Source organism: Oncorhynchus keta, chromosome 11, assembly GCF_023373465.1.
Source record: "Oncorhynchus keta strain PuntledgeMale-10-30-2019 chromosome 11, Oket_V2, whole genome shotgun sequence".
Taxonomy (NCBI): Eukaryota; Metazoa; Chordata; class Actinopteri; order Salmoniformes; family Salmonidae; genus Oncorhynchus; species Oncorhynchus keta.
In genome coordinates this window covers 38,099,293-38,110,739 of record NC_068431.1, presented here as the reverse complement: position 1 = coordinate 38,110,739, position 11,447 = coordinate 38,099,293, and the positions used below count along the sequence as shown (strand labels likewise).

General features: G+C 41.7%; 1 protein-coding gene across 1 annotated transcript in view; it reads right to left on the bottom strand.

Moving 5' to 3' along the window:
- Window positions 1–15: 15 nt before the first annotated feature.
- The window catches only part of LOC118390201 (cGMP-dependent 3',5'-cyclic phosphodiesterase-like), a 49,125-nt gene continuing 37,693 nt past the window's right edge, over window positions 16–11,447 (bottom strand). The window contains exons 8-29 of the mRNA XM_035780537.2: window positions 11,311–11,363; window positions 11,129–11,203; window positions 10,986–11,027; window positions 10,814–10,882; window positions 10,546–10,676; window positions 10,302–10,413; window positions 10,086–10,125; window positions 9,945–10,008; window positions 9,772–9,853; window positions 9,473–9,647; window positions 9,218–9,330; window positions 7,355–7,432; window positions 7,108–7,230; window positions 6,820–7,013; window positions 6,635–6,722; window positions 3,031–3,078; window positions 2,795–2,869; window positions 2,604–2,703; window positions 1,960–2,072; window positions 1,516–1,554; window positions 1,285–1,391; window positions 16–1,120 (exon numbers count right to left, since the gene is read on the bottom strand). Of these exons, the coding sequence (XP_035636430.1) occupies window positions 964–1,120; window positions 1,285–1,391; window positions 1,516–1,554; window positions 1,960–2,072; window positions 2,604–2,703; window positions 2,795–2,869; window positions 3,031–3,078; window positions 6,635–6,722; window positions 6,820–7,013; window positions 7,108–7,230; window positions 7,355–7,432; window positions 9,218–9,330; window positions 9,473–9,647; window positions 9,772–9,853; window positions 9,945–10,008; window positions 10,086–10,125; window positions 10,302–10,413; window positions 10,546–10,676; window positions 10,814–10,882; window positions 10,986–11,027; window positions 11,129–11,203; window positions 11,311–11,363 (2,078 nt within the window). The 3' untranslated portion in view covers window positions 16–963. The remainder of the gene's footprint in view (window positions 1,121–1,284; window positions 1,392–1,515; window positions 1,555–1,959; window positions 2,073–2,603; window positions 2,704–2,794; window positions 2,870–3,030; window positions 3,079–6,634; window positions 6,723–6,819; window positions 7,014–7,107; window positions 7,231–7,354; window positions 7,433–9,217; window positions 9,331–9,472; window positions 9,648–9,771; window positions 9,854–9,944; window positions 10,009–10,085; window positions 10,126–10,301; window positions 10,414–10,545; window positions 10,677–10,813; window positions 10,883–10,985; window positions 11,028–11,128; window positions 11,204–11,310; window positions 11,364–11,447) is intronic.

The following is an 11,447-nucleotide window of genomic DNA, read 5'->3' as shown; positions in this document are numbered from 1 at the left end:
CAATACATTGGGTGAACAATATTTTACTTGTCCACAAGTATCAATTAAGAACAAATGCAAATATCCAGTGCATGATGTTAACATGTAGATTCAGAATTCACAGAATTATCTCTATTATTTGGAAATAGGAAAATGCAAACATACATACTGTACAGTACATCAACATAACTGAATATAGCTGTTCCAAAAACAAAAAGCATATAGACCCTATGCCATTTGTAGCTGTCACACATTCAAAAATCAATGTCCAAAGGGTGAGATGATCAGTCCCAGATTTAGACCAAACCCTGAAAACAACGTTTGGAGTTCTACAGGCAATACAAGGAATCCCCAAAGTGGTGGTAACGCCAATTAAACCATTTACATGTTAAGAAAAATCTGTGCTCTATCAACTAGTACATTTATAACAACAAATATACAGTTTTACAGTGTTATGTATTCCAATCACTAACATTGTTATATACACAATATCACAAAGTATATATTATCAATCCAGCAGTTTCTCACATTGAAGGCAACTTAGACAAAGTAAGGCAAGCTTGTAACATTCTGCTTATAATATACATGTTTTGACCTGGTAACACTCAATACCTACCTGTAAAGATTCACACAAAGTTCAAATATCATTGATAGAAACTCCAGGCAAAGGGGGAAAAAATCATTTGAAAAATGAGATCAAAGCCATCAGTATTGTCTTCTACAATGATGTGCAATCAATCCTTTTCTGCCTCCCCCTGCTATCTGCATTGTATTGCTCTATACCTGCTGCAATGTGACACATTCTAATGATCATTTAGATTTCTGTATCAGCAACAACACCACACCACAACCTGTAAAATAGGTGTATTTTCAGGGGGAGGTAATACATTACTGATGATGTAGTTGTTAGTTTGTCTTGCTGTGTCCTAGGGCTGGGCCAGAGGGCTACCATTGGTCTCATCGTCCCTGCTCTGTCTTTCCATCCTATCCATTCTGCTCTTCCTGTGGCTGCTCAAACTCTGCATCTAGATAATCCAGAGAATGGTTTCCCGGCTTGTGAGAGACCCTGCCCCACTGTTCTCTATTGCTGGCCACGGTGTCATACAGCTCTGCCGACCTGGGGAACAGGTCCTGGAGGAGTCTGCAGGAGAAGGGAGCAAAGCCGGGAGGAAAGTATAGTCAGACTCAAGCTAAGGAGGGACCACTAATATGTATATACAACACACAACAGTTGTTATTGTCTGAGTTAACAATTACACCACTCATCTCCTAGATATGGGGGTTACAGATCAGTCAGAGGCTCACTTGTAGATGGGCATGGCTATGTGCTCCATGAAGCCTGTCTGTAGCTCTGGGATGTAGGCCTTCTCTCTGTCCATCATCTCACTGGGACGGTTCCCCATAGCCTTCTCCTGCAGCCACAAGCACAGGGACACACACACACACAGGACATTGTAAAGGTTCCTGTACTACATGGACACAGAGAACAATATGATGGATACCATTTTTGGCATTCATAAAAAATGACATACATACCAGATCTCCTTGAGAAAAGAATTCCTTGTAAATGAGTCCCTGTCACAAAAACAAACATGAGTTTCATGTTAGCATACTACATGGAGACCATCTTACTAACAATAATAAAATAGATGTAAATGCAATAAGGAGGAGGGGTGAACACAGTTGGTTTAGCGGCAGCAGGTAGCCTCAAGGTTAGAGCATTGGGCCAGTAACCGAAAGGTTGCAGGTTTGAATACCGGAGCCAACAAGGTGAAGAATGTTTTTAATCTGTTGCTGTACCCTTGAGCAAGGCACTTAACCCTAATGACTCCAGGGGTGCAACCCCACTTCCTGCAGGTGTCTCAGGGGGAATTTGAATATCCCCCCAAAAAACATTTCCATTACACACGAGTATAAAAGGACAAATATAAGCACCCCCAAAATTCTTATTAGAGGAGTCAGATCTGAGTGGGTACTTACTGCGATCTTCCAGGTGGTCTTCCAGTCTTTGGTCTGGTCAGAGAGGTCACATGAGGTCATGATCAGGCACAGTAGCAGGTTATGGTGCTGAGGTTCTTTGGTGTTGTAGCCCACTGGAAGACAAAACAGACAATATGATCTAATTTCATTTTTATTTAACAGTGGGGTGGCAGGTAGCCTAGTGGTTAGAGTGTTGGACCAGTAACCGAAAGGTTGCTAGATCGAATCCCTGAGCTGACAAGGTAAAAATCTGTTGTTCTGGCCCTGAACAAGGCAATTAATCCACTGTTCCTAGGCCGTCATTGTAAATTAGAATTTGTTCTTAACTGACTTGCCTAGTTAAATAAAGGTAAAATTATATTTTTTAAAACTTGGCAAGTCTGTTAAGAAAAAAATCTTATTTACAATGACTGCCTACCCTGGCCAAACCCTAACCCGGACCAATTGTGCCCCGCCCTATGGAACTCTCAGTCACGGCCGGCTGTGATACAGCCTGGAATCGACCCAGGGTCTGTAGTAATGCTTTGACCACTGCACCACTCAGGAGCTCTAATAAGAAATGTAAGAGCTGTAGAAATGAAGATCTACCTTCCTACCGCTCACAAGACACTCAGACAGGATGTATGGGCCGGGGGATGACTTACCATCAGCCATTTTCTGTAGATCCTTCAGGATCCGTAGGTGATGAGCCAAGTCTGTGGCCAGGATGATGTCCCTCATCAGGTCAAGCATCCTCTGGTAGTCCTGGCAACCAAAAACACAACACAGAAACAGAGTCAAAATAGTACAAAACCAACTAGAAAAGAGGAATGTTCTTACATTGCTTTTGTCTTACCTTTCTGGAGAACTTCTCAAAGATATTGCAGCCCTGGGTGTTGAGGATGGCGATCGCCTGAGCAAAGTGGTGTCTCTGGAAATGAAAGCCAATTGTCAGTGGTGAGGCTGCAATTACATTTTATATCCACTAGAGGACAGCAAATACCCAGTGCGAAATCAACTCATGTTTTTACCTTTTACCTTTAAATGAAGGACACACATAATACATTTATGTTCATGATACTTTGTGTTTACCTCCAGCACAGATCCCTCAGAACTATACAGGCCAGCCAACACAGATTTCTGGAGAAGAGAAGACAAAACTGATTTTGTAATGCATGCTTCTGTGGCAGTTTGTGTGACTCCAGTAAGCTACATTATGCTTATTTGTTGGTCATTGATTCTATGGCTAAATTTAAAGGGAAACTCCGCCGCTTTTAACATTTGGGTTGTTATTAAGAAGTATTTATTAATGTCTTACACAGTGTGCAGTATTATGATTTCATGTCTATTGACTGTTTAATGATGAGCAAAATTGGAAATTGTTTGTGAAGTTTTCAAGTAGAATCTCTGAGATGACTAATAAAAGTTTTTTACGGACAGTCATTTTCAGCTATTTATATAACTCATCTGCAGTTTTCTGATCATATTGGAACAGCCTGCTATATGTTGCTCTGGTTGTCTTCATCCAAAAACCTATAGATATTATATTTATAGTCAGCTTCCTCCAGCAAACTCCCATGACTCCATTTGGCAAGACCACTCCCATGATCTCAAATAAAGTTGCAACTCCAGCCATTGCATTCTTTCCAAATAGCCTATATTTTTGTAGTGAATTACTTGTTAACTTCATACTTTTTATTAGTTCTACAGTGTTGTATTTGGCTGTTAATGTTGAAAATACTTTAGATGCAGCAAGGTTGGCTACTTTACTTAGCTAGCTAGCATTGCTAATGTTAACATCAAAGATACAGGCTTCAATCATTAGAGACTAGGATTCTGTAGTAATTAGCCTGTAAATGTCATGATAAATGTTGTGTTCTAACAGGCCTAAATGTTGTTTGGACTGTTGTTTAAGACAGTCACTAAGCTTAAGCTTGGCTGTTATTGTTTGCAAACACTATTATTTTGGGTGTAGCAGTCGAGCTAGCATGCTAGCTAACCATCAGATACAGTAACGTATTGTTAGCTTTTGTTTGCATCTAAATTTGAATGGCAATAAATAAAAATAAATAAACTTGGTGACAATACATAAACATATATTGGGCATGATATGCATGCAAGCATTATAATATGATTACAACACAAAAGTAATGTGAAATGCACTCGTAATTTATAACATAAGCTTAAAGCCAATTTATGCTTGATCTGAAAATGTGATCTGGCGGCACGAGTGTTGCAATTGCGGGGCCTCCGGGAGGTTGCCCAGATTCTGACCCCAACATAGTGTGGAATACACATATAAACAATAGCCTAAATGTAGAATAATTTTGCTGTGGAACAATGAGGAGATTTGTGGGGGGAAACGGTGCAGTCGTTTTACATCATGCTATCTTGACTGAGCTCCTGTGTCAAGCACTGGGAAACGGACTCCAACATCTCAGAAGAGGTAAGGTCTGGTCTTTTCGTTTAGCTAGTGGCTTGTAGCTGGATGGCTATAGAGATTAGCCCTGAATCACTAGGAGTGGTGCAGTGCAGACCAATTTATTGGCTACGTATGAAGAGCTCTCTGAAGCGCAAGAAGTATGAATGCTTTGAATTCTGCGGAGGCTGCATCTCAGTAAATGCTGTAAGGCCACTGCAGATGATGGATTGACCATTCATAGCCTTTTAGTCTGAGCTTGCTAGCCAGCTAAGCTAACTGCAGACTGGGCAATGCATTACATCCTGGGAGGTGAAATGCATCCTGGGAATTGTAGTATACGGTACATGAGGGCAAAACAGAAGCTTAAAAACATTAAGAACACCTGCTCTTTCCGTAACAGACTGACCAGGTGAATCCAGGTGAACGCTATGATCCCTTATTGATGTCACCTGTAAAATCCACTTCAATCAGTGTAGATGAAGGGGAGGAAACAAGTTGAAGAAGGATTTGTAAGCCTTGAGACAATTGATGTGTACCATGCAGAGGGTGAATGGGCAAGACAAAATATTTAAGTGCCTTTGAACAGGGTATGGTAGTAGGTGCCAGGTGCACCAGTTTGAGTGTGTCAAGACCTGTAACGCTGCTGTGTTTTTCACACTGAACAGTTTCTCATGTGTATCAAGAATGGTCCACCACCCGAAGGACGTCCAGCCAACTTGACATAACTTTGGGAGGCTTTGAAGTCCACATGGGCCAGCATCCCTGTGGAACACTTTCGACACCTTGTAGAGTCCATGCCCCGTCAAACTGAGGCAGTTCTGAGGGCAAAAGGGGGTGCAACTCAATATTAGGATGGTGTTCCTAATGTTTTGTACACTCAGTGTATACAGGTACTTACAGCACAATAACTGGTTATAAAGTGGTGGAATTGTCCTTCAAACTGCAAATACATTCTGAATGACGTAAGAATTATATCACAATAAATGTTTAAATCAATTTAATATAGGAAAGAGGAGCCAACTGAAGAGGAGCCAACTAAAAGTGGCAGCGATGATGTTCAAAGTAGTCCAAGCTACAAAATAAACCAACAGACCACTTGAAATACAATAACTCTCATTAACGGTTACAGAATTTTGTTTTGACTGTGACATGTTGTTTATCTACCTTAGTTGAATGCACTGACTGTAAGTCACTCTGGATAAGCACGTCTGATGAATGAACTAAATGTAAATTGTAACAGCATTCTTCCTCCTCTCTGAGGAGGAGTAGCGAGAAGGATCGGAGGACCAATGCGCGAGGACCAGTGGTAAGTGTCCATAACGTTTATTTTAAGACCAACTGAACACGATGAAATACAAAACAATAAATGTGAACATGAACGAAACAGTACCGTGTGGCAACAATCACCCACAAACCAAAAGTGAATCCCAAGCTACCTAAGTATGATTCTCAATCAGAGACAACTAACGACACCTGCCTCTGATTGAGAACCATACTAGACTGAACTCAAAACCCCAACATAGAAAAACACACATAGACTGCCCACCCCAACTCACGCCCTGACCATACTAAATAAAGACAAAACAAAGGAAATAAAGGTCAGAACGTGACATAAATGTAGAAACAAACACCTCCTGGATATTATTATAATGAGCTCAGTCCCCAAATAAGTACAAATTTGGTCAGTCTGGACCAGACCAAATCTGAACAGATCCTAGACATGTAGGCCATGTTTCACAAGTTGAACAGCATAGTACAGTATGGCACAGTTCAGTACAGAAGAGCACAGTAGAGTAGGGTACAGTGCAGTTTAATTCAGTAGAATAGAGTACAGTTTAGTAGAGTACATTGGAGTAAAGTAGGGTACAATACACTACATTATACTGTGCTAAACTGTACTCTACTGTACTTAGCTATACTTTACTTTTCCTTACTTTACTGTATTGTACTCTACTGTGCTCTACTGTAATGTGCCAGACAGGACAAAATCTATGGCTGGGCCAAATATAGGCCAGTTCGGACCGGACGTGTCCGGATGTTGAATTGAAGGCTAGTCCGGACCAGAACAAATCTGAACCAAACATAGACGTCTATGATCTACTTTGGTGGATGTTGAAATCAAGGCTTGTCGGGACCGCACCAAAAACAATACAAAATAAAGACGGTTGGTCCGGACAGGACCAAAAAAAGACATCCAAAAGATGTCGGCGTCAAACTGTGCTTAGTGGGCAATAGAACAGTCTGTCTGTGTGTTTGTGGTATGAGGGATCTTACCGATGCCACCTGGAAGGAGTTGTTGGTCCCTCTGTGGTCCAAGTCATGACACATGCAGGACACAAAAAGAGCAAACATCTCGATGTCCCTGAAAGAGGACGCTGCAGTGTGAGTTGAAGTGTTCATGAGGGTGTTTCACTTTATCGTAACAACGTTTTTAAATGCATTTCTCTGTGTGTTCTTACTCTAGGTAGTTGGATAGCTCCAGGTTCTTGCAGAGGAGGTAGCAGAAATGAGAGACTGAGAACGCGTGCATCCAGTTGTGATATGGAGGGTCCCTGTAGCCTCTCTTCACCATCAGACAAAACCTGGCCAGCGTGTTCATGTTGATCTTGTAGGTGTTTATGAAGCCCATGTCCTCAAACATGCTGATCACGGCCTAGGAACAGGAGGCATAATCGAGAGACATGAGAAAACAGAAATAATACACACTACCAGTGTCTTTCTCCAAGATTGTGTGTTGACTGTCTCACTGTGGGTGTGCTATCGTCTGACAGGGAGCGAGGTGTGTAGGTGAAGCTGGAGAAGCTGGGGTGTATTTCCCCTACAGCCTGGATGCCCACAGTCAGTAGCCGGGTCACTTCATCGTCTGACACCTGAGAGACCGGGTCAAAGGTCAGGACATTAACTGCCAAATATAACAAAATGGCTGGATCTGCATTCATAGATTGAAGAGATAAGTTGAATAGGTTGAAGAAGAGCTCTGATTGGATGCTTTACCATCATGTGGTACTTCATCATCTCATTGGCCAGCTGACTCCTAAACTGTGCTTCATCAACCCTCTTATACAGGAGGGACTAAGGAGGAACAGAAAGCACAGGAGTCATTCAGCATGATGACAATATTGTTGATGACAAATTATTGTTAAACTATTTATCAATATCCACAGTAAGGACGATAACTTTAACTTTTTGGCATTTATTATTGTTCTAATTCAAGTGAACAGGAGCGTTCATAGTACAACGACAACTACAAAAAGAGTGGGGAACGATTACAAGAGCTATCGTTTGGATCACTTTCAAAGCGATTTCTTTTCCATATCCCTTTGATGATAAAAATTGACAACCAATCGAAAAAGCATTCTCTTGAAGTTTTCTTTGTTCTAGGTGCGCGAGGCTGCTCGGGGAAGAGAGACGGCTGAGTGCATGGTAAGCTTGCCTGAATAACTGGGCATGTGTGAGCATATTGGTGGCCACATTAATTATAGGACGACTTGGGAGAATGATGATCCACGACAAACAGCGCATGAGAAGGCCATATTTTACAAGTTTGTACCATATTTTACAATACATTCTGACAAAATACACACTATGACTGGCCTGCTAATATGCCTTTCTGGACCTTGTAAACGGTTGAGAATAGACCAATAACTAGATGTGCAGGCTAAACAGCGTTTGTTGTTGAATTACTACATTTAAATATGAGTTTCAATATTACATGTGCACCACCATTCAAAAGTTTGGAGTCACTTACAAATTCCCTTGTTTTTGAAAGAAAAGCACTTTTTTTCCATTAAAATAACACAAAATTGATCAGACTAATGACTATTGTAGCTGGAAACGGCTGATTTTTAATGAGGCCCATTATCAGCAACCATCACTCCTGTGTTCCAATGGCACGTTGTGTTAGCTAATCCAAGTTGATCATTTTAAAAGGCTAATTGATCAGTAGAAAACCCTTTTGCAATTATGTTAGCACAGCTGAAAACTGTTATTCTGATTAAAGAAGCAATACAATTGGCCTTCTTTAGACTAGTTGAGTATCTGGAGCATCAGCATTTGTGGGTTCTATTACAGGCTCAAAATGGCCAGAAACAAAGAACTTTCTTCTGCTACTCATCAGTCTATTCTTCTTCTGGGAAATGAAGGCTATTCCATGCGAGAAATTGCCAAGAAACTGAAAATCTCGTACAACGCTGTGTACTACTCCCTTCACAGAACAGCACAAACTGGCTCTAACCAGAATAGAAAAAGGAGTGGGAGGCCCCGGTGCACAACTGAGCAAGAGGACAAGTACGTTAGAGTGTCTAGTTTGAGAAACAGACGCCTCACAAGTCCTCAACTGGTAGCTTCATTAAATAGTACCCGCAAAACACCAGTCTCAACGTCAGCAGTGAATAGGCGACTCCGGGATGCTGGCCTTCTAGTCAGAGTTGAAAAGAAAAATCCATATCTCTGTCCAGTGTCTGTGTTATTTTGCCCATCTTAATCTTATATTTTTGAGACATGGACAAAAAAATGTATTTTCTTTCAATAACAAGGACATTTCTAAGTGACCCCAAACTTTTGAACGGTAGTGTACATTGAAGCACTGAATGGTCTTGTGTTACTACCTTATTACAAGGCCTACAGCGTGCAGTAGGATGCGTTAATCAGCTGATCGACAAGTGTACTGCAGAACGATTAGCGGTCCACTGGTGTGGATGCTCAAAATATAGTTATGTATAATTTATTATTATAGTTATCTTTATAGTTATTGTCCTTGGTGTGGATGACCCTTTAATCTATACAAAAAACATGATGTCAGGTAATAATCAGTTATAAGGTCAATAGGATAAGCAAAGGGGATGTCTGTGCACTCACATGAGCGATGCTGATGCCACAATATATGGAGAAGGCTGTGGCCAAGTCCTCATCCAGACGGGTGAACCATGGTCCATTCGTCTTGTTGACCAGCTCAGCCACGCCAATCACTTCTGAACAGAGAGAGAGAGAAAGAGAGAGAGATAGATGAGAGATGTACAATTATCAGTAGATAGATCAGAAATAGGGAGACGGGGAAATGGAGAGAGAAAGAAAGAAAGGCGGGCAGAAAAAAAGAGAGACGGAGAGACACACCTCCATGTTCGTCCTTTATGGGGAAGCAGAGGATGTTGCGTGTTCTGAAGCCTGTGCTGTCGTCCACGGCACGGTAGAAGAGAGGGTGGGAGTAGGCATCTGTGATGTTGAGGATCTTCCCTGTGGTGGCCACATGGCCTGCTATGCCCTGGTCAGCAGGGATACGCAGCTCTGTCTGAGATGACAAGAAAGAGGCCATTACACTATGGAAATAACAGTCATATACAATACCATTTTGTCTAAGATAAAAGTCTGTGGATTTGAGATTTGGGGGGAGTGAGTTTTGGATGATGACCCACCTCCTCATCGATAACCACTCCTCCATTAAACACCTTGGCAACTAGTTCATGACTGACACTGTCCAACAGGAACACAGAACAACTGGAGGAGAGATAGAAGGGTCATATTAATCAATGTTACTAACGCTTTTGTTAGCATCTTTGTGATAGCCTTATGGTAATACAGTACTTACATTTCTGCACTGGTGAGACTCCTGGCTTCTGCAATAATCTCTTTCAGCAGGACTGATACATCATCTGGAGACAGAAGTAAATAACTCTTGTTATAACAACTGACATTGCGCCACTAAAAATAGGTTAAGTATGATACTCACCCAAATGTGTGAAGAGGTTTTTGGCGACCTGAAGCAGTGCCTATATGAACCCAAACAGACACAGGTAACAGTTGAAGACCAGAAGTGTATTTGTGGGTATGCTAAAGATTCTCACCAGGTTAGGGATTGTTATGGACAAAGTTGAGCAGAGCAAGGCAAGCACAGTACAGTATTGGCTCAGTGGTCAATGAATGCAGTCAGGTAGCGTCTCCTTACCTGACATTCATACTTCAGTCTCTGTTCCTTCTGGAAGGCCAGTGTGCTGGTCAGTACTGAGGATGTGTAGCGGAAACAGTGCTGCACTATGTGTTCATCCAGCTCTGTGTGTCTGAAGGATGACAAACACACACACACACAGTATTTTACAGTAAGACACACACAGATGCAGCTATCCATGCACACAGGCATACACTCACAGGCAGCAGGATGCATGCTTATGCAAACACACATAGATAAATACCTGTCTGCTCCTTTTTTGTTGAAGGCACAGGCGAGGGCCACAACATTGGTGGTGGCCCGACACTCAACAGGAACACACAGCATAGAGAGAACTTCAAATCCCAGAGTGCTGTTCAGCTGCTGGTGTTCCTCCTACAGTATCAGCCCAGAGAAGAAGGGAAAGGGGCAGAGATGTAGAGAACACGAGCATCAAACACATCCAAACCTACTACTTACTGCAAGACTACAAAACACCACAATACTGATCAGGAACATTTCAGTGTTCTTACTGGAGTGACGTCTTGCAGGGAGGTGCTCTTCCTCTTCTCCACAGCCTGACCAAGGTGGCCAAACGTCAGCTGGACCCCAGACAGATAGACAGGGTCAGGCTGAGTAAGGGGCAGCAGCAGGGGCACAGGTGGTAATGTCAGAGGGGAAGAAGGGCTGTGTTGTGTAACTTACTGGGAAACTGATCTCTGCCTTCAGAACCGTGTCTCCAACTACCTGAGGAATAACAAAGACATCCAACAAACTTGTTATTGTTTGTTTATTTTTGCATCTTTTGCTTTGTTTTAGAATATTGAATATTGTGTGTGTATGTGTACCTGACAGAACAGCTGTTGGTTATCCTCTGATACCAGAAGTAAACAGCAGCACAATGATTGAGTCTGCTCCTCCAGCTGTGAAAACAACAATACAACCCATTCAGTCAAACAGTCACTGTATATCAATCAAAACAATCAACCAGCTCTGATAATTCACAGTTTATTTTTGGGTCTAGACTCACATAACGGATGACTTTTAGTTGGAGAGAGGCAGCATCCAGGTCATACAACTCTCCTATAGTAAGAAGGTGAAAGAATCAACATGAAGTCCTTACTTTATATTATTTTATAATATATTCTTATCTACCATTATCCAATA